General features: G+C 39.5%; 1 protein-coding gene across 1 annotated transcript in view; it reads left to right on the top strand.

Moving 5' to 3' along the window:
• Positions 1-1,441: 1,441 nt before the first annotated feature.
• LOC311208964 (uncharacterized protein) overlaps positions 1,442-22,431 on the top strand; it is a gene marked incomplete at both ends in the record, with an annotated part of 31,714 nt that continues 10,724 nt past the window's right edge. The window contains 30 exons of the mRNA XM_084286014.1: positions 1,442-1,497; positions 1,584-1,675; positions 2,461-2,550; positions 2,629-2,747; positions 3,640-3,759; positions 4,793-4,874; positions 5,082-5,149; positions 5,234-5,305; positions 5,998-6,049; positions 6,866-6,953; positions 7,135-7,261; positions 7,736-7,855; positions 9,246-9,404; positions 9,789-9,933; positions 10,181-10,278; positions 10,567-10,623; positions 10,702-10,869; positions 13,103-13,177; positions 13,439-13,561; positions 13,946-14,080; positions 14,646-14,823; positions 15,055-15,266; positions 15,854-16,168; positions 17,032-17,343; positions 17,549-17,690; positions 18,489-18,622; positions 19,494-19,715; positions 20,572-20,730; positions 20,929-21,156; positions 22,219-22,356. Coding sequence (XP_084142140.1) covers positions 1,442-1,497; positions 1,584-1,675; positions 2,461-2,550; positions 2,629-2,747; positions 3,640-3,759; positions 4,793-4,874; positions 5,082-5,149; positions 5,234-5,305; positions 5,998-6,049; positions 6,866-6,953; positions 7,135-7,261; positions 7,736-7,855; positions 9,246-9,404; positions 9,789-9,933; positions 10,181-10,278; positions 10,567-10,623; positions 10,702-10,869; positions 13,103-13,177; positions 13,439-13,561; positions 13,946-14,080; positions 14,646-14,823; positions 15,055-15,266; positions 15,854-16,168; positions 17,032-17,343; positions 17,549-17,690; positions 18,489-18,622; positions 19,494-19,715; positions 20,572-20,730; positions 20,929-21,156; positions 22,219-22,356 — 4,086 coding nt within the window. The remainder of the gene's footprint in view (positions 1,498-1,583; positions 1,676-2,460; positions 2,551-2,628; positions 2,748-3,639; positions 3,760-4,792; positions 4,875-5,081; positions 5,150-5,233; positions 5,306-5,997; positions 6,050-6,865; positions 6,954-7,134; positions 7,262-7,735; positions 7,856-9,245; positions 9,405-9,788; positions 9,934-10,180; positions 10,279-10,566; positions 10,624-10,701; positions 10,870-13,102; positions 13,178-13,438; positions 13,562-13,945; positions 14,081-14,645; positions 14,824-15,054; positions 15,267-15,853; positions 16,169-17,031; positions 17,344-17,548; positions 17,691-18,488; positions 18,623-19,493; positions 19,716-20,571; positions 20,731-20,928; positions 21,157-22,218; positions 22,357-22,431) is intronic.

Genomic DNA, 22,431 nt, shown 5'->3' with positions numbered 1-22,431 from the left:
GCTCCTTGCAGCTGCCTCTCCCAAACAGATGAATAGTGTTTTAATAAATGGAGCGTAAACAAGCTCAACTTAAATGTGAGTTTCAGATGCCTTATTTTGGGGGTTTCTGTAGGCTCCTTGCAGCTGCCTGTCCCCAAAAGATTGTTATATATGGAGTGGTAATTCGTGTCGAGAAAATGGTTGATATTAATAAAGAAGGGGGAGATTTGGGAATGTGGCCATGGGGGTTGGAAAACCCCGTGACTGAGATAACATTTGACTCTTAAGGATGAGGCCATAAGGAATATAAAAGAATTTAGATGGAAGAAAGAAGGGTGATTCAGGAGACTCCATGCAGTCTCCAGGTTCTCTCGTTCTCCAGCCATTGAGGCATGGAAGTTTCTGGGTGTTTGCTGCTGTTGTTACATTCAAAGTTGTTTGACCAATGAAAAGTTGTTTTGAAAAGAACTGCTGTGGGGTGAAGGGTATAAGAGGGGAGCCTGCCCTCAAGATAAAAAAAGAAAAAGGCAACACGATGAAGTTATGTCATTGTCGCGTTAAGGGCTGTAGCTGATTAACCCTTACGGGCCCGGTCGGATTCAGGGTACTGAACCAGTCGGACATTCACCAAAAACACGTTAACCGTCTGGGGGTCCCGTCAGACATTCACCAAAAACGCATTAACGGTCTGGGGGTCTGGTTGGATTCAGAACACTGAACTATCACGGATAACCACCCTCACCCTCGTTGCACTTGATGAGAGCTATCACAATGCAATCAAGTATGGTTTATTACAGCAACAGATAATCAGGTTCTTTTGGATTGCCGGCGATAGGGACTGTCTGCAACAGCAAGCTAGCATGCATGAAATACACAGGTGATACAGGAGTCACAGGTGTTACAGGTGTGCAGCCTAGAAATAAATGCGTTAAAAGGATCAAAGACTCTATAGAGATTTCTAAGCAAGTATTCAGATCTCACCCAAAGGCGTCCCAATGGGGGAGAAGAGAGGCTCAGCCCGCCGACTGGTCCCAGGGGTCAGGAGGTCCTCAGGATGTCGTATTCCCTCGGGATGGTCTCTCCCCTGACGGTGGGATCTTCCCTCACATCCCCTCTCTCTTGGGCCAATTTATACGATTCTCTATCTTTTAGGTGGAGCTTGAGTGGCTCTAGTCAAGCACATCTTAGCTATGACTGGTGCCAAGTTCTCCCGTCTCCGTTTGGGGCTTCTGTGGGCTCCTTGGAGCCGCCTCTCCCTCGCGGGCGCCATTCCGCGCCCTCCCCTCAGCCTCCCCTCAGCCCCGTCCCGGCTCCCCTCAGCCCCGTCCCCGCCCCCGGCAGCGAGCGGCGGGGCCAACAAGAGGCGGCCTCGGGCCCCGTTCGAAGCCGGCGGCCGGGCCCGGGCTGCGGGACGGCTCCGAGGGGCTCCGGCGGCTGCTGAGGCTGCTGAGGCGCCGCGGGGATGGCTGACGAAGGGGCCGTTACCGTCTGCGTGCGGCTGCGGCCGCTCCTCGCCAGGTGAGGGCGAGGGCGAGGGCGAGGGGCTGGGCGGCGTGGGGGTGCGGGTGGAGCTGGTGAGCTTAGCGGGGTGCTTTGTCTCGTAGGGAGAGCGCTCTGGGGGACGAGGCGGCGCCTCACTGGAGGAGCGAGGGGAACACGGTCTCAGAAGTGAGCGGTGCCCGAGCCTTCAGCTACGGTGAGTGTGTGGGAAGGAGCAGCTGGGGCTGACGCGGGCCTGCGGGATGCACGGCCGGAGTGCGCGCTGACACTGCTTGCCGTGGCGTTGGCAGCATCGCAGCTCTCTCGTGTGGTGTTTCCCGGCCTCGTAATGCCTCAGGGGTTGTGTCTGCGGTGTTTGTGTGGCAGTGCTGGCCAGGAATTCTCCTTTGGGAGTCGACGTCCTGCTCTCAGCGCCTTTTGCTGTGCTGGTCTGCGCTGCAGAGTGTTGTTGGAGCTCTGTTGGTATGGAAGCGAGGTGGAAGATGCCCTCTGTAGCGCTCCCATCTCAGGGACAAGTGGCTGCGCTGAGCCCAGAGCATTGGGGTGACGTGCACGTGAGATCCTCTTGCTTGAAGCATCTTCCTGCTGCTCCACCGTACTGCCTCCAGACACGATTTACCAAAGCGTACAGGTGAACGTGGCCCAAGCGACAGCCTGTCTTGTCAGGCTTACAGTCCTGATACATAGATCAGCCTTAACCGTTTTTAGGATTGAATGGGACAACTGCATCTGACATTCTTAGCTCCTTTGAGGCTCTGTTGTCTTTGCATCATCACTTTTGGTGTTGAGTTTAATCTTTAGTTCCTGAAGTCTGGCACAGTAGTGACACAACTGTGTTTTATGTCTAAATCATCCTGTAAAGACTCTGTCCATGATACAATAATTGAAGTCAGCATTGCTGAATAAGATGACAGCTTGTTTTTGATTTGCAGTGCAATGTTCTTATGTGCTTTCTTTTCTTTTTTCTTTTTATTTTTTAAGATCGTGTCTTTCACTCAAGTGACAACACACAGCAATTATACGAAGGTGTAGCTGTTCCAATTATACAATCAGCCGTGCAAGGATACAACGGTAGGTTTTACAATTGTCTTTTAATCCTATTTGTAATGCAGTTTGGAAATAGTCAGTAAGACTTAATCATCTTCCTAGGCACAATCTTTGCCTATGGACAGACCTCCTCAGGGAAGACGTACACCATGATGGGGAACGAAGAGTCTGTAGGCGTTATTCCTAAGGCAATCCAACATGTCTTCAAACTTATCTGTGAGGTGAGTAACTCCATGAAATTGAGGTGACTGAAAGGACTAGCAATATTTTGGAATGTTAAAGGAAAACTAATTTTAGCATTAAGGAGTTTGTGAAGAAAAGAAACAGTTTATATTGGAGGATATGTTGCACTCACTTTGCTAAGCTTGCAGAGATGCCATTGGTTTTGAAAAGTAAAAAAAAGTGAAATAGTTGGAATCAAATCAGTAACAAAACAGTTGCTTTTAAGCTTGCCAATACATTACACTTGAATTACAAACTTAGGCAAGGGGATGTGCAGCTTTCTTCGTTTTTCTATTTTAAAACTTAGCTTCAAAATACTAACAATATTAATGACATAAAGGAGAAAGTACAAACTGAAACGTTATTTGCAGAGTATTTGCTTCTGCCTTGAGTATTTCGGGTTATCAATATTGGTTATGTGAAATGTTCCTGCTCCTTTGAGGTGCAGAATACCTTAGGGTCTACAAAAGCATTTAAAGCCAAGTAATTAAAAAAAATAAGTAACTAAATTTTCTGTGGTGCTGTAGTCTAGTGTGTGGCCTTTCCTAGCAAAGTAGGTCTGAGAGAGAAGTGAAGCTACGCCAAGAAGAGAGAAAAGAATTAAATATGGAAAGGGGAGTTGAATTGGCCTATTGTCACGCTTCTGTAGACCAATTAATTTGCTTTTATGACTTAATAAATGTGATACACCATTAATGCAGCTGGAAGGAGATGGAACAGAAGGAAATGCATCTGCATTTGTAGACGCTCACATGCAAAGGGCAAAGAAGTCTGTGGAATGGTATCCAAGCGTATAGCTTTGAGTTCAGAGTACTGTAATTAAAAGGTGTTCGTTGTTTAGTCTGATCTAATTTGCTTAATATTGTTTTTATTTCCTCTTGCGATCATTAGATTCCAGACAGAGAATTCTTGTTAAGAGTTTCCTACATGGAAATCTACAATGAAACCATTACGGATTTGCTTTGTGATATCAGGAAAAAGAAGCCTCTAGGAATTCGTGAGGATGTTAATGTGAGTGGATATTATGTTAATGTAAGAAGACATAACAATTTCATCTGCTTGAGGGGAAAAAAAAAGCTTTGAAGCATCTAGGTGAAAACATTTCCTCATCAAACTGTAATTGTTATATTCACAGACAGCAGAAAGGCACTTTCTGTAATAGAACAGCGAGAGTGAAGCTGGGCTTGCTGTTGCTGACTTATCTTTATAAATGTTTATAAAATGTAGACTTCATTCTTGACGTTTTCCAAGAGAGTGTATTTTATTTAACAAAAACAGTGAATACTTGGGATTTTTCTAGCTGGTGGAACTACAAACATGGTATTGATTCCCTAGCTCAATGCGTTAGAGGTCTTCAAAAGATAGAAAGATGCTATTAAAGCAGCTCTGTATGTCATCTACAAAGTGGATAGAATTTTCTTCTACTGTAATCGCAGAAAAGTTATCAGAGTGGTACTATCCAGTAAAATAATCTGTAGGGAAAAATAAAATAATGCTATCCTTATGTTCTTGATATCAAGCTTTGTGACAAACTGTTTTTGTTTTTTAATTATTTGGATCAATGCTTTTAGAATCTGGGAAGAGGGGAGACGTATAAGCTCCATGATTATGGCCTTATAACACTTCCAGATATATCTTCCTGGACCTATTCTGAGGGAATCTCCCTTACCAATGTAATTTTTAGGATGGTTGCTGGAGCTCTGGTTTTTGTCTCTTCAGGTTATACTGTTATAGGTCTAAATATAGGTTATACTGTTATATAGGTTATAAATATATATGTAAATATAGGTTATACTGTATATAAATATATGTAAATATATTATATATAAATATATGTAAATATAGGTTATACTGTTATAGGTCTAAATTTTCCTCGTTTTTTCAAGAGGCAAACTAAAGCAAAAATACATTCAACTAATCTCACTTCCCTTTAAAAGTACAGTCATAATTCTTGGTAATGTTACCTTAATGTACTCAAGTGAAGTATAAATTTCAGTAAGTTATTTATTACTGGTTTTTACCTTTTTTTTTTGCTTTGTTTAAGAGAAATACATTTGTAGAAGACCTCACTGAAGAGGTGGTTATTTCCCCAGAAGAAGTTATGGAATGGATCAGGAAAGGAGAAAGTAAGTTGTTTAACCCATGTCAGCTGATATTTTAGGAAAGTATTGAATTGTATACATCTAGAATCCTGAGTGTCTTTGAGATTATATTCAGAAATTGCTGCTTGCGAGCTTAAAGGCTGTCCTTGTCTTTTATCTCCAGTTTATTGGGTTGTATTTCTACACGTGTATTTCAGAAACAGAAGTATTTCTAATACTCTTTTTTGACAGAAAATCGCCATTATGGGGAAACAAAAATGAATGAACACAGCAGCCGTTCTCACACCATCTTCAGAATGGTAAAAGCCTTTTCCTATGAGAAGGCTGTTTTGTTTTACTAAATATTTGAAGTGACAAAAGCTTATTGTGCCTGCTTCTGCTAGATAATTGAAAGCCGAGAACGAAGTGACCTTGCAAATGCAAACTGTGATGGAGCAGTGATGGTGTCGCACTTGGTAAGAAGTACTCTAAGAAGTTGTTAAGTAGGCATTTAAGCAGGGAGTTTACTGTTCCAGCTTGCCTGTGAGAAAAATGTTATTTTAGAACGACATTGCAAGCATGTTTTGTTGTTAATTTCTATCAGATGCTTCTTGGACATAAATCATGCTTCTGATCATCTGTATGGACGGAGACTACTGGGGCGTTATCTGGAGGATATCCTCCCAGCAGAGGGAATGTTGGTGTGGTTAGAGTTCCTAGACAATACATGCTGGACTGAGGAGTGTGATGTCCTCCCCAGGAGCGTAAGGGACTATTGTCAGCGTGTGTCCACATATTTGTCAAACATAGCTTACCCTCTGAGTGTTCCTGATCACTGACAAACCCAGTGAAATAATTCTGAAGTAGCAAACGTTAAAGCTTCTATTAATAGAGTTTCTATTAAGAGAAATTCTATATAGGAATTCTATTCTATTAATAGAGTTCCTATGACCTTATTTGATCTCCTCAGGCACTTTGAAAATATTTTTTTGAAATGTTGTGGAGTTGCGTATCTCTTCCAGTAATGAGAGAGCAATTGTTTGTTTTTTTCCTATTTCTTCCCAAAGCATAGCTATATTTTAAATCTGTGCTAAGAATTTCATAGAATTAAGAGGATCTAAAATTAAATTACCCCCAGCACTAATCTGTGAAACGTTTAATGTTGCAGAACTTGGTAGATCTGGCAGGCAGTGAGAGAGCTAGTCAAACAGGATCTGAAGGTGAGTGTTGAATGAAGTTCTCCTTATGACAATTTCTGTTAATTAAGGTTTAGTGAGAGGCTGTGATGGAAAGGAAGCTCCTATCCATGTGATGTTGTTATTTCTAAGTAATGTATCTTCCACTTGGCAGGTGAGGATCTGCTCAGGAAAATAACAAAAGTTGTAAAGTGCAGACAATTGTGTAGTTACATGGCTTTTCTGGAACGGCAGGTCCAGCAAAAGTTGTAGGCTGTACTAATATAATGAAGATGAATAATCTGTAGTAAAGAAATCATTAGAAGCTCGTACGGACTGTTAATAAATATATAAAGCTGCAGAGTAAGTAGATAGCTCACTGTGTTAACAATCAGGCTTAGTTAAAAAGACAGCATGAAGAACAAAAATGTCTTTATTAAAGAAAATAAATCATAATCTGAGAATAACACGTTAATATCCTCTCTTAAAAGGTGTGAGTACCCTGCAATTTGAATCTAAGGCTGGTTTGGTACACTTAGATTCTATTTTTTTTCCCTGCAAATGCCAATATTAATTGCATGTCTAAATACAAAATAAACTTTGTAAACAAAATTCACATTCCTCTGGCCCTGACTACCTACTAAGTGAAGACTATTAATGCTCATTTGTGATAGACTTTGATTCATTTGGGTTATTCTAAAAGACTTGATACTGGGTGCTGCTGTGTCACAGTGCATTTTGGTACTGGAGATTTAACTCTGGACAATCCCTCTGAGCATAACATAACACAACAACTTGACATGTTGAATAAAACAACATTTAGATACATCTTCAAGAAATAAAATAGTGTGTAATACCTAGGTGTCCGACTGAAAGAAGGCTGCAATATAAATCGGAGTTTGTTCATTCTGGGCCAAGTTATCAAAAAGCTTTGTGACGACCCTTCTGGGTAAGTGCTTGTGTTGACATACCTCTTTTTGGACAAGTCACTGATAAATTAAGAAGTTAAATCTCTTTAGACATCAAATAGTATTCTATATAGCTCTCCTAAATGTTCTGTCACCTCAAGACAATACTGTTTTTTCATAGAAAAATGACTTTTAAAATCTGTTTTCTTACTTTCCCCTCAGTTTCATAAACTACCGTGACAGCAAGCTGACTCGAATTCTACAGAACTCTCTTGGAGGAAATGCTAAGACAGTTATTATTTGTACGATCACTCCTGTTTCTTTTGATGAAACACTCAGTACTCTTCAGGTAAACCTTCTTGCCTGCTGTCCAGCATCATTCTGCCTCTAGACTTCAATATTGATGGCTTGGGGTGGGGGGAAAAATGTGACGGGCAGGGGTCTTTAGTCACTGGAACCTTCTAAAGGTCCTCTGCACTTGGGACATGAAATGTGTCTATTTTGTACTCTGCGTGTTCTCTCAGTCCCATTGTTGTACTTGTTTGGCTAGCTAGAGCTTTTTGGCAGTTCGACAACGTTTTAGACAGCTTCTACAAGACGAGAGGGTAAATGAACTAGTGATGAACTTTAGGCAGGATTGTCTTCCCTTTGGTGCTCTCTAGATCTTTATATTGAAAACTAATTAGGTGTGGTTTTGCTTAAGCACACTTTTCTGTCATTCAACTGTTCCCTTAACTCTGTTGGGAAATAAGAGAGAAAATACGTCTCTTGATGCATTTGTTCTTTACCTGTTGTCCATGAGAGATGATGGTTGCTCTTCCAGTTTGCCAATACAGCCAAAGGAATGAAGAATACTCCAAAAGTCAATGAAGTTCTTAATGATGATGCCCTCCTGAAGAGATATCGCAAAGAAATTCTGGATTTGAAAAAGCAGCTGGAGGAAGTATGTAACAAATACAGTAAAATTTATAGTTTATATGTGCATGTGTGCATATATAGTGTGTGTGTATATACACGCACATGTACTTTTGTATATTTACAGTGGTAGCTATTTGGAAACTGTTTTAAACCAAGACCAGTTAAATCTGGAGGGGTGGGGAAACCCTTTAAGCTGGTAATTGTTGCTTATATTCAGAGAATACAAATTGAAAACAAAGCGAAAGGTAAAGCAATTGATAATGACCAGTGTATCTGGGTGAAAGCTAACGCTAAATGAGGCCAACTGACTGACGAATGTTTTTGTAGGTGAGAGAGTTTAAGAAACTTATCGTGCCTCATAGTACACTTCAATAGTGCTACAAACAAAAGCAATAATTGACTGACGCTCAGTAACCTCCTGTATTATAATTGAAGGTTCCAAATGGATTATTTCCTCCTTCCTAACTGATGTTCAGCCTAAGCTGCAGCTGTGTAAGATCAGTGGCAAAGTCTGTCGTGTATATGTTGAAGATATGTTTTAAAAGTGGATGACTTGAGACTTCCCACCATACAGTGTAGTCTCATTCATCTTGCTCAAAACAAACAAACAACAACAAAAAAAAAGCCAATACAGTGTTGATGAGAATCCTGCAGGTGTTGTAAGAGAATGCATCATAATGTGTAAAGCATGGGAAAATCGCAACTTAGACGTGATGCATCTTTTGATGATTTAAATCAAAGCAATATTTTTTGCGGGGGAGCAGGAAGAGTTATAGAAAAAGATTAAGGAAAAATTTGGCTTAAAAAAATGAATTTGAAGTATAGATTTCCACCTAGTGGTATGCTTGTTCTGTTATAACATTACGTAGTCAGGAAAGTACTTCTGTTGAGTACAGAAGAGGTTATTAGGAAATTGCGTGTATTCATCTCTAAATACTTAATTATCGCAAGATAACTAAGCTGTCAAATAACTAGTTACTGCAATGCAGTTGCTTTACAACGGAATAAATGATCAGTACCCCAAATTTTGAGACATTGCTTGCATCAGAGAAGCATATTGTTATGTGACAATTAAATCATAGCTATGAAAGAGCTTCAGGCTCTGTAGAAAGGTGAGCTTAAACTGTTATATTTGAAAGCATGCTTTCTCTGTCTCTATTTTTTAAATTCCTAGAGAAGTCTGTAGCTATATTGCTTTGCTTTTCTAAATACTTGCACATACAGACTTCAAATACTAAGTCTATGGGTAAATTGTGGACTAAATTGTCGGTTGCTTTCTTAAAGACTAGAGACAGCTCTTCCAGGCTTAGAAGAATATATGTGCGTGGTGTCATTTTTGATTACTAATAATACCTTATCTCTTGTACCAGTAGTTTGTACTCTTTATGTCAATATGATTGATCTTTTTATGGAAGGTGTCTCTGAAGACTCAACTTCACGCGGTGGAAAAAGATCAACTGGCCCAGTTGCTGGAAGAAAAAAATTCTCTTCAGAAAGTGCAGGAGGACAGGATACGAAACTTAACTGAGATGCTGGTGACTTCTGCCTCGTTTTCAGCAAAACAGGATATTAAAGTAAGAGCAGCTGTTACAGATCTTGTTTGTTAAATCTTACATAGAGTCGTTGTGAAAATGAAGAATAAGTTTGAGTTATGCAGTCCTGAGACTTCACTTTCAGTATGCCCCGACCAATTGTAAGTGTTTGTGCTCAATTTTCACACTTTTAAGGAATAACCTCTTAAATAACTTGTGAGTAAGCATTCATTCCATTTTGAACAAGACTTTTGCTTACAAATAATCGTGCTGTAGTTCAGTTTTGAAGAAACTGCAAAGCAGAAGATACTGTAGGTCAGCCTGCAGGACTGTTGTAGCAGTAACTTATGCAACATCTACTCTCTACGTAGTGCTTAGATCACCATTTTCTATAAACAAAATTTTTAAATGAATATTTTTTTGAAGGCCAAGAAAAGAAGAAGAGTTACATGGGCTCCTGGTAAAATAAACCAGAAGAATGTGAATTATTTTGAAGACTTTGAAAAAACGGAATTGACTGAAACAAAAAAAATGAAAGCGTCCCTGTCTTTCCTACCAGATGGAGAGGGTTGTAAGTATCTTTGTGGGGTGGAAGGAGAACAAGAAAATTCTGCAAGGCAGCTTTGAAATGAAGACCTGAAAATGAGGAATAATCCCTTGCTTATAAATCTAAATGTATAGATTCAGAAATGTTACTCACTGTGCTACATCACTGCCATTGAATGATTATTTCTGATGTGATGAAATCTTTGACAGAACTCTTGATGTCTAGTTTAAAATGTACTCTCACTCTATTTCTAACGCATCTTCCTTTTCAGCTACGTTTTCTGAGAGTTCTGAAAATGACAACCAATGTTTAACTCTTCCCGATCAAATTTCGGATACAGAGTGGACTCCTGGACCTAACATGAACTGGGTAACTTCATAATCTCTTCAGTTGGCCTTACATGGTGTCTACACATTCCATGCTTCTCAGTAAGGTCAGCCTTACCCTTCTTTAGGGCATCGAGAATCTTTTTTGCATCTAGCTAGTTAGAAAGCAAGTCTCTGCCATCTGTTTGAAGTTGAGGGATGTTTTTGTGGAGAATGGGCTAGTGAGCTTTGGTATTTAAACAGGACTAGCAGTGAAAAGACAAGCAACAAGGAATATAATAAATTTGCTTCGGCTTGTACATCAGTTAACTCGAAGTGATTCTCTTTCTAGACTCTGAAATTCTTTGAAGAATCTACACAATGCTGTGACGTTTCAACACTAGAAAAGGTAAGCCTGTCCATTACTGTCTTAAAAATAAGACCAAAATCCCAATAACCTCTCCTCAAGTTTGTTGTCTTTTTTTAGGACCTTGCTGTAAGTGAAGTCAATGTCCTACAAGCTAACTTCAATAAACTCGTATTAGAAAATGAACAGCTGAAATTAGAAATAAATGAAATGAAGGAGAAACTGAAGGAAAAGATAGAAATAGAAGAATTTGAAACGCTGGAAAAGCAAACACAAAAAGAGCATGAGGTAAGGTGCACTGAAATACAGATAGATAAGAATTCTTTATGCTCAATTTTTTGGAAGAGTTAAGTCAGTATACATCTACTTGGATGTTTATTCACAGGTGGTGCTAAGTTGCGCTCAACAGCAGAATGAAAGAATCCAGGATTTGAAATGCGCTTAGTGTAAAACTCGTATTTAAACTTTGAATGTTATTTAAATTCGTATTTCATTTTTGAATTTTAACTAGAGGAAGTCTAGTTAAACACATGTATATATTTGTGTGTATCCACACTATATTTTTTGTGCGCATGTATATGTAATACATGAATGGTCTAGATTTCTGCAAGAGGTTCTCCCTTTCCAATGTGTAATAAACGCGCTGTTACTAAATAGGCTATGGAATATTTTGAAGTTAGTGAAGTATGGCTTATTAAGCATACTCGTTTCTTGTATAGGACAGTTCAGTGAGTTACAAAGATCAGAGCTATGTCAGCATTAACCTTAAACATTGTTTAACTCGGTCATAACGCGAATGATGATGTCTGTAAAAGGAAAAAATAAAAGCTGTTTTGTGCCACAAAGTCAGAACATTCTGTCTAGTGGATAATATGGCATAGGACATGCAGACTTCCAGTTCCTTTCACCTCCTCGTGCTTTTTGTGGACATATCTTTTTTTGTCCAAATGTCTGTTTTCTTTCTATGCTCTGTTACAAGTAATACATACTTCTATTTAGGCATTACGTTCTAGTTGCCCAAGGGCTAGTCTGTCAAATAAGTTACAGAAGGAGAAGAGACATTTGAGGTATTGAGACATGGGTGTACTTTGTTCCATTTCTTACTGTTGAGGGATTTTTGGAACAGCAAAGATCCCACGGCTTGCTGCAGCTGAGCAAACCAAGTCCCCATGACAGTGTTCCCACATCGCCCAATTGAGGAATTCAGAAAAATATTGTTGCCAGTAGCTGGCTTCAAGGACAAGGTCTACGTGACTGCTAATCACAAGGGGGTTGTTTTCTTGCAGGTGGGGTTGTTTTCTTGTAGCTGTTTGTCTGAGTGCTTTTGACCAATAATCTTGTGTGAGACCCTATCCTCCCGTTTAAGTTCACCAGAAAAGTCAGGCTATTCGGGTAACAAAATGGAGCATGATCTGACCCTACTGGTGTCTGTCATGTCTTTGGCCGTTCTTCCTGCAACATTTTACCTAATACCTTTTCCAGAAGGAGCTGATTCTTTGCTGTGTTGGCTGCAGACTGGTTGTACGCCCTAGGCTGTTTTATATCCTCTTACCGTGATGCTAAGGTTGAACTGAAGTTGCATCCTTTCGCCCTGTTTCAGGTTACAATTTAACAGCCTCACCTATTATTTGTGTTCCCCACAAAAATGTATAGGTATATTCTGAAGCCAACATTGAACAAATCCTGTTAGAATTGTCCCCTAATGACAAATAGTCTAAAGTACCTTAAGTTGCAAGAACTGCTTTTTGAATAAATCATACCTTGAGATCCGTATCTGAAGATAGTCCCTAAAATGTAAGCATTTGACACCTGTGTAGCAAAGTAATTACAGCACAAGTGACAGGTCACCTCCTTTGCTGAGCAGATTTGGCTGAAATCATCAATTTCAGCCGGCAGACACACAGAGATAAACTCTGCTGTGAATAATGACAGGAAGTGACTTTTAACAGGTAGTTTGATACTATTTCTACAGCTCTCCTCTGACCTGAAAATTACAGGTTAGGTTTCCTCCTCCCTATGCTTGTAGCTTTTCTCTGTAGTCTTCTACTTGTGCCTCCTTTCAGAGGATGCAACTTGAACGTGTTTCTGGCTTGCTTACTTCACCTCAGCTCTGACACTTCCTAATTGTTGTCACTGAATAGATTGCATTAGATAGCTGCACTGTTGTAAAAAGCTGCTTAACGTGACCAATCTGAAGTTTCGTACCTTACAGATTTGTGCATGAAATGGCTTTGATCACATTGCTTTCACTTCTTGAGCTGTTTAAAATTAAGTTGGATTTGAATTCTTTCAGTTTGCTGGGAAGCCGAAATGGAGCTTTGCATCTTATCTATCAGTTTGAAAGGGCGTAGCAGCTTGCTTTGTACCTGTTTAAATACATATACATGTATATGGTTTGCTAACTAACAGAAAAGAAAACATAAGGTAGACCTTGCTTATTTTCATGGCGATGGCAGCTAATACCATTGGTTGTGGTCGCTTTCTAACCTCCTCTGCAATTTTGCTTCAATTTGCTCCACAGACAGAACTAATGCATGAAGTTACCAGCCTAAAGAATGTAGTTTCAAATGTGGAAGCGCACAATGTAGAACTTGAGGTGAGTCTGTCTCAAGCTTGCATGCAGTAAGACTTCTATGGAACATTGGTTTATGTTGATTAGACTGTCCATAGTAGATAAGAGTATAGACTTACAGGGCTCTGGTTAGTCTTACCAGTTGTAAAGGGGATATTTATAAACTCAACCTTACATAATAAGCGTTACTAAGTTTTCTGTTAGATTTCTACCTGAAGAAAAAAAATGGAACTAGGTTTTCCCTTGTGTTTTTTTTTTTTTTTCCTTTTCTCCTGTAACTTTTAGGCAGAAATAAGCTCCAAATTGGAACAGCTGAAAGAGAAAGAGAACAAAATAAAGACGTTACAGAATCGTGTAGAAGAATTGCAGAAAGCAGGAGTGGAAAAAAAGGACGCATCTGTTTCAGCTGTAAATGTGAGTTTTCTTCTGGGGTTGCGAGGCTATGTTGGATGTTACTTTGTTGGGTATGGGTTAAATATAATTATAGCTTTAGTTTAATTGAAATATGCTGGCAAGCGAATTAGCTATTTTTTGAAGCTTAAAACACTGGCTACATCAACAGTTCTCCTGCAAGAAGCTTATTTTATACAGCAATGCTCTGGTGAAGTAAAGCTATGGGAAAGGTTGCACTTCACTCCATCTAAAAGGAACAGCAGAAGGACAGAGCTCAGATAATGAACCATGTTCACGAAGTCTCTTCTGTACTTTAACTGTATTCTAATGATCAAGTTTGCTTTGTTATGGCCTGTTTTAGCTTTTTTTTTTTTTATTATTATTTTTCTTCTCTTTTAGAGAGATTTCAGTAAACTACTTGAGGAAGTTCAACAGTTGACCAAATCCCTCTTAGATAGTGAAACTATAGCCTTGGATGCCAAAAAAGAGTCTTCTTTTCTCAGAACTGAAAATTTGGAGCTGAAGGAGAAAATGGCAAGTATTTGTTAAACCACTTTTGTTGCTGTACCAAATACGGTTGAGGTACTGTTGTCTTACAATCAGTAAATACAAGATTTGGCTAGTGACTCGTGCTCCAAGTGATGTTTTCACTCTGGAACTCGTGGAAAACAGGTCTTAGGAAAAAGATGAAGAGATACTAGAGGCCTGTTGTGCAGGAGTAAGTGTGCAGTCTATCAGTATGGAGAGAATAAGCAATAGTGTTTGGGGAGTTCCTGGGAGAGAAGACTCCAAGTCTAATTTTTCCCAGGGAATAAACCAGTGAGATGAATGCAGGAAAGTGGGGTGGACCGTGCTTTGAGCTTTGACGGAGTAAAAATGAAATGGGGAAAGCGGTTATGGTTCAGCCTCTAATGTAAGGTACGTTTTGGTTAGCACTCTAACAGGAATTAAGTTCTTTAACTGCGACTTCTGTTGTATTGATCATGATCCAAGTTGTTCAGGGCAACAACAGGAAATGTGATGGGATGCAGTGTTTAACTGTTAAGCAAGTAGGCTTGGATTTTGTGTGTGAACTGCACGTTGTTTTGTCTTCCTGAAGAATGAACTCTCAAGTAATTACAAGCAAATGCAAAAGGATGTGCAACTCTATCAAAGTCAAATAGAAGCAGGAAAAGCCAGCTACAAAAAGATGGAAGCTGACTTGCAGAAAGAACTGCAGTCTGTATTTCAAGAAAACACAAGGTTAACTTCACTGATGGAGGGTAAAGTTCCAAAAGGTACTGTTCGGTTTGAGTTGGTGCTCTCTTCCCATCCCTTGCCCCTTCTCCCTTTCCCCACTGAGGTGGGTGGTAGGGTACATTTTGGCTCTAATGTATGATCATTACAAAATACACTTTTCTAGACTTTAATGTCTACGACGTTCAGGGTGCATTATGCCTCTTCTGCTTAATTTAAAACCTGCTTTTCTACCCTCACACTTTCTAACGTAAATGTGTTCATTTTTCTAGATTTGCTTTCTGTTGTGGAGCTGGAAAAAAAGGCATCTGATATAAAAGCGGAGCTAGAAAAAGCATTGGAAGAGAATGCACTCCTACAAAAACAAGTAAATGAGCTACCAGAATTTCAGTCTCTACCAAGTAGTGTTGAGATGCAGCAGAGAGAGCTAAAGAAAAAAAAATTCTGGAGAAAATTAAATTTTTCTGGAGCTGGGCTTCCTTATGTGTTCTTAATATTGTGCTTCCCGAGTTACACATTAGAATATCACACATTAGAATCTAATAGGCCTCTTAAAGACAAAAGTAGTCTTGAATCAAATAACATGAAATTCTTAAACAAGCAAACAAAAAAAAGCCATTAAGGTGCTTTCCCTCAGGTATCTGATATTTGCATTCAAGAAAAAATCAAAGATCACATGCTGAGTCATAAAGTCTGCTATAACTAATTAATGTAAATTTCTAATAACTAATGTAAATTTCTATTACAAAGCTTGCTTATTTGCCTTGCTATAGCTAGGAGTATTAATCCATTCTTAGCTCAGATATATTAAAAAAAGTTTTAAATATCTAAAAAAAATAATTAGTTTGTCTTTTTGAACCCAATGGGGCTTACCATCATCCCTGTTATTCAAAGATACGTTTGGGTTTTATTTTGTTGGGGAGAGTCTGAAGTCTAGCACCATACTGTGCTCTGTGTTTTGCCTATGTTTGTTTCCAAAGCCTGCATATGGACACGTTTTGGTTTTCTCATTATATAGTTGTGATAAATACTGACTTAGAAAACGCTGTTGATGTTTTCTTTTGTTCGTAGACTCTCGAAAAATGTGAGGAGCTACGCTTACTAGAACTGGAAAGAGAAAAGCTGCTCTCTGAGGCAGCTGATAATGAAGTTAAACTGAAGTGTATGACTGAAGAAATTGGAAAACTGAAAGAAGACCTAGCAGATGCACAGCTTAAGTATGAGAACTGCGATCAGGAATATGTAGCACTTAAACAGCTGCATGAAGAACTAGAACTAAAATACGTAGCTGCGTCGGAGAACAGCGAACAAATGAAACTCCAAATAGAACATCTATCTAAAGAAGCAGAAGAGTCTGAAACAGCCTTGGACGATGTGAAATTGGAGGTCAGTGTCATCTTGATCCTTTAGACATGTAAGATGCAAAGAGTTCTTCCGTAGTATTAAAATCACTTGGAGAAGTGATCTTGAATGTATAAATAACATTGCAGCTGAAATTCTTGTAGTGTTAGTGGATATTACTTGTTCTTTGCCAGATGTGCAGTCACAGGCTTATGCATCAAAACGGTCCTTCATGGGGAAAGAAACATATAGTTTACAGCAGGCTGTGTTCTTCTGTTCTCTAGTTCTAATTCTTCTTTTCCCATTCTTAAGTTTATTTATAGGGCAAATCGTATTTAAGTTTATTATTCAAATGTTATTTATTATGAAAATATATTTTAAATATCTAGCTACGACTCTCTGAAATCGTAGAAACAAAGGTTTCTCCTCAGGGAACCGTTTAGGATTCTGCTTTAAAAGAAACAAAAGGACAGATCTTCCAAACCAGAGAAAACCACTGCATTAATTGGGGAATACAAAGGTGGGGGGGAGGAACATCCTTTAGAACAAAAGGAAACTAAAGCTGCATGTATTTCTGACAAGCCTTTTGGTAGTGCTATGGCTGTCATGATCAGCTACAGATTTGATTGCTTCCTAAGCTAGGCTACAGTGTCCTGTGTGTTGTGTTTTAGCAAGGCTTTTCCTGCTAGGGAGAAACCATCAGAAGGTTTCCAGAAACAGATGCTTATTTAACGGGGGCCAGAATGTAAGTGGAGGCTTAAAGTGAAACAGTGAAACTTCTGTTCTTTTGCTGAAGAGTGAGAGGATGCTATCATTTCTAAGTTAACGTGAGTCTGTGAAAACATGTATGTAACATGCTGTTTCGCATGACAATGAAAGCGTCTGGTCTTTCCCTTTACAAACCAAAGCTCTCTAACAAAATGAAAGAATTGGAAGAAAAGACAGCAGAGCACGAGCATCTTCTTGGTGTCAGAGAGGATCTTATTCAGACTCAGCAGAAGCTAAATGAAATGGAACAATTGAAAGAGCAAGAGAAGATTATGGAATCGAGATTGGAGGCCAAGGATTCAGAGTTACAGGCAGTTCTTCAAGAGCTTCGTGGATGTCGGGAAGAAATAAAAGCTCTCACTCAGGAAAGAGATGACCTGAAACAAAGAGAGGAGTCTCTCCAAGCTGAGAAAGACCAGCTCAGTGAAGATATCAAGGACACTGTTTCCATGGTAGGAATTCTGCCTTTATTGAAGTGGACCGTACATGTTAAGGGGCAAGAATATCAGAACGGTTATAAACAATATTGAAATACATAGGGGATTAGGAGAGTGGAGTTTTTTGTGGAGCTTTTTGTTTTTATTCAAGGAGTCCTTAGTAATGTGGCAAAATACCTCAAGCTTCTCTCTTGTGGATTTTCTTCCTTTTATTCTAAAGAACATTTTAGCGCATGACGAACTGAGAAACGCACAGAGTTCTTTGAAGCAGTCCCAGGAAACTGTTAAGAAATTGGAGAAAAGCCTTTCTGAAAAAGAGTCTCAGATGCTGAGTGTTGAGGAGACGCTAAGGAAAACCATCAGTGACCTTGAAAGACAGGTGAGGTGATATATCATCATTCAAAACTTGTATTGGAAAATGCTTTGAACAAGTGTGAAAATAAGCCTGGTTAACGTCCCTGCAGTCTCTGCTGCTTGCCCTTAAATTTCTACACCTTTGGCAGAAAGCGTGTGACAAAGGTGTACTGTCTGATCCAAGCCTTCCCAGCTTGATGCTCTACAGAGAGGTCAGCATCTGCTGATGTACGCTAATAAATCTGTGCTTAACTGATGTGCTCCAGAGCTGCCGATCTGAGTGGTGGCATTAGATGACAAAGGGAAGAAGAGACGAGTTGCCATAAGCTTTATGGTTTGTAACACTCAGGTCCCAGTGAGAAGAAGTCTAGCAAGTGGTTGTAAATGGCAGCTGAGCTCCAAGCACAGAGCAGAAAGCTGATCCCATGTCTTTATGCTTGGGTACAACAACTCGCAAGGAAGGGTGCTGAGAATATTTTCTTGTGCAGTTGCTTCAGGGGCAATTTCTTTGGCAGGACAACCTGTAATACATGAGACTGGACTTTAGCCTGCAGTAAGTATTTCAGCTGCCAAACCCAGTAAGTCAGCGGTCATTAATTCAGTATTTGCACGGTTGGTTTTTTTTTTTTGAGTGGATGCATAAAAATAAGTGAAGAGATCCTCTCTTATTTGGCTTCTTCCTCCCAGACATTTTCTAAATAAAATGTGGCTAGTTGCAGAAGAGATTGCTTAAAAAGTTAAAGTTTAAAACAGGCGACAGAAAGGCCAAAGGTCGTTCTGTATTTTTTTTCCTATTTTAATTACAGCAGTTAATACTAGAAATGCTGTAGAAGGAGGGAGGAATCAATTTTTTTGTATTTCAGAAAGTAGTTCAGAGAAAGAAGGTCAACTCCTGAAAGTGCAAGAGGCGTTGAAGGAAACAACTGAGCTGAAGCAGAAGGTCAGATGTAGTTCTGCAAATTAAATAAGATTTCTATCAAGGTTGGGCAGCCCATGGCCTCTGCAGACTTCAGGTCGAAAGGGTTCAATAAATGTAGTAATAAAGCTTAATTAAAAGCTTTTCCTTTTTTTTCCTGTGTTGCTTTTCAAAAGAAAGCCATAAAAATAGAGGCAGTGAAAAGACGACCGAATTGCAATTTGACCTGTAAGCTACAACCCTTTATAACAAAACATGCATTAGTACTGAAGGGTAGAAGGTTAGACATCAATGCTGCTATTTGACTTCAATTTATTTTAAGTCTTAATTTTTTTAACGTTTCTCTAATAGCATGCTGTCTTTCAGCTATGTGACTCTGAAGATTCTTGAGCAACTAAATGGCAGTTTAGTGCAGCAAGTTAAAGAACAAGCTGTTTATAAACTTAGTGTCTGCTTGCTTTCATATCTGAAGCTACTGGGTCTTTAAAAAAAAAAAAAACAACACATGAATGCTTGTTAGAATCAAGCCTGTCTGCTGCAGATACAGTAATGGAGTTGTTTTTGTAGAATTATAGTGGATTGTAAATTTTTACACACTTCTGCCAGTGAGATAATCAAACTTCAGTGCTTCTAAATTTTAAGCAAGATTGTTGTCATCCTTTGCTTTCTACCTTAGTAAAGTAATGGGCATGTCTTCTGTAAAATGATCCCGTTATAAGAACGCGTGTAGATGGGTAATGCTTGTGAAATGGGATCCAGTAGCACTTTTCTTATATCAGCCTGATTACTGGGACACAAAAAAATAGCATGGTAACGTTTTTTCCAAACTAACACATTATTTCCACCTGTGCTGGAAATGATCAGCGGTATTAATAACAGGTATTTGTTCTTTCAGCTCGCTGAAGTAACTGAAAACCTGACTCGTGTCTCTTCTGAGTACGACACGCTACTTGCAGAAAAAGAACAGGCTGAAAGAATAATGAATGAGCACGTCTGTCAGGAGCCTGAGAAAATTGCTGTACTTAATCAGGAGAAAGAAGAACTGCAGCAAATGGTAGAGGTCTCTAAAGCAGAGAGAGACCAGTTAGAGGCTAACTGTCAGGAAAGCAAGAAGAGAGTATGTATTTAAATCTTTTAATCTTTGTTTGAAAGACACGTTATGCTACTATGTTCCTTGATTCGTGAAGCCTGTTCAGTATCTCTTCCTTTCTTCATTTGTTCTCAGAAGCAGTAAACTAAATGTAGGTTACTCATCCAATCTGGATCTTGGAACTTGTTTCTTAATTTTATTTCACCACCCCTTTGGTCACTGTGCCGCTCTGGGTTTAGCAACAGTTGTTTGCTGCCTGATAGACAAACACTGCACAAGTTTCTGTGACATTTTTCATCTCCGGTAGCTTTGCGTTTAGCACTGAGCAGTAAAGGTAATACGAGTTTACAGAAATCAAAGGGCTAAAGTCTCCTACCATTTCAGTCTGGGATAAATTGAACAAGAGAAATCTAAACCTGGAAAAGAAATGATGTAATGTATTTCTCCTTCCTGATGTCTTGTTCTTGGGGCAGAGTAGCACTTCAAGGTTCCAAGTACTTGCCTGAAAATGTGTTTATGTTGGCACAGTATTTCAGACAAACTTAACCTGAGGTGTGGTCAACAAAAATGGAGCTAGTAAGTAGGTAAAGGGAAGTCTGGTAAATCTTTCCTAAGAGATTTGCAGAGCCTTTCATAAGAATTAAAAGCTCTCATGAATTTGAGCAAACTTCAGATAGTCTATCCATACGTAAGAGACCAGAGGTCCTAACTGTTCCAAAACCTAGAATCAGTTAACTAAGATGAAATCTTCAGAGTTGTAGATCTTGCTACAGCACAACTTGACAAAACATTCCCTTAACTGGTGACAGTTGCCCCGAGAATTGTAAGTAAAATTGAAGAAAGCCATACTGGGTGATCAGCCGTGTCACGCTTTGTTCTGCAGTTGTCAGAAGTTCTGACAGAAATGGAAAGTCTGCAGGAAGAACTAAAGCATCATAAAGAGCAAGCTGATATTCAGAAGAACTTGATAGCAGAAGGAGAAGAGAAACAGCAAAAGACTGAAGAAGAACTAACTGAAGAAATAAAGAAACTGAAAGAGAAGGCAAGTACGCTAACAAAAGCAACTCTTAAAGCTGATTTAGAGAATGTCCCCTGAAGGACTGACGGGAATAACACCTACCTACCTATTTTAATTTGTACTGTTTTGCAGGTCTGCTAGATGAGTTTTTGCAAGTAGACCGTGCCATCCTGTTGATAAATAGCACGTGTTGATTTTGTATTGTTTTTTCTACTTTTGTAGATAAACGCGTTGAGTGCGGACTTAAGTTTGGTAACTAAGGAAAGGCAACAGCTGCTGGGAGAACTAAAAGAGAAGACTGAAAGTGAAAACAAAGACAATGAACTTCAACAACTAGAGAAAAGATGTGCTGTGTTAGCATGGGAGAGAGATGAGTTTGAGGAAATGCTGGAAGCTGTTCGAGCAGAGAAGAACAAACTGGAGGTTAACCTGCAGAAGAGTGTTGATAAGGTGCTTTATCTTTAGATTAAAGTAGAACAACGATAAATGTTTAGGAGAGAAGGCTGGCTGAATCTCAAAGCTGTTTTTCAAAACAGCTATCTTGCCAGTATTACTGTTACATGTACAAATTGCAGATACCGGTGTGCTTTAATTTGTGTCTTGGGGAATTGTATTAAGGACCTATGCGAAGATGCATTCTTTCAAAAAATCTGAGACCTCTTTATTTAGGAAGGCATGAAGAACCAGAAAACATGGATGCAGCTACCCAAATGCTTAATGGGCATTTCTGTGAATTTGGTGGTGCGTTTTGGAGTTCCAAAGCTGACACTGAAACAGAGCAGTTCTCTGCGTATCTCTGTTTTGCTTCTGGATAAAGAGTAGCTTCGTAACAGAGCCCTGGAACAGGTTGCCCAGGCTGGCTGCGGAGTGTCCTATGGAGACATCCAGCAGCTGCCTGGATGAGGGCCTCTGCAACACGCTGTAGGCAACCCTGCCTGAGCAGGGGAGCTGGACGAGATGATCTCTAGAGCTCCCTTCTGCCCTCAGCCACTCTGACTTTGTAACGATGAAGATGACAGTTGAAGTGGTTGGGTGGTGTCCATCGAGCAGCAGTCTTTGTTCAGACAGGGAAATCACCTCGGTGATCTGTAGTTGATTCAAATCCGTGGCAGGCAGAGAATCTTCTTACGCGTGCTACCACTATTTTCCAATTCATCTATTTTAGTGTATCTGTTGCCTTGCTGTAAAGCTTAAACTTCACTCATGTTACATCTCTGCTTTGTGTTCCTCATCTCTGAAACAGGGATTGCAGAAAATAAGTCAAAGCGTGTTTGTAGCATACTTTGTATACTTGACACGGAATACTGAGGATTTATCAGTATTCTAAGTTGGTAGGTTTTATTTAGGAGAAATGTTCAAAGACAAAATACGCAACGTTTTAAACTAAAGCAACTTCTGTTTCTGTTAAGTATTTTGACTCGTATGAAATATTGAATGGTCTGGTGTGTTAGAAGTAGATTCAGCTAATATCTGAGTTTGGATATGTGAAACCTCTTTCTGTTTTCACTCCAGCTTCTTGAAACAGAAAAGGAATTGAAGCGGCAGCAAGAACTCCTCAGCAATGAGAAGATCAAAGCTGAAGAAAGGGAGGAACATCTGTTAAAGGTTCAGAGGAGGTCAGAGATTGTACAGGACTGCCTAACAAGTAAGGTGAGGAGCTTAGGTTTTTAGCTAGCTCCTCCACAATTATGTTTTCTGACGTTTCATCCCTGATGAGCTAAGTTT

Source organism: Netta rufina (genome assembly GCF_964035555.1).
Source record: "Netta rufina genome assembly, chromosome: 4".
NCBI lineage: Eukaryota > Metazoa > Chordata > Aves > Anseriformes > Anatidae > Netta > Netta rufina.
This window is presented reverse-complemented; position numbering and strand designations above follow the sequence as displayed.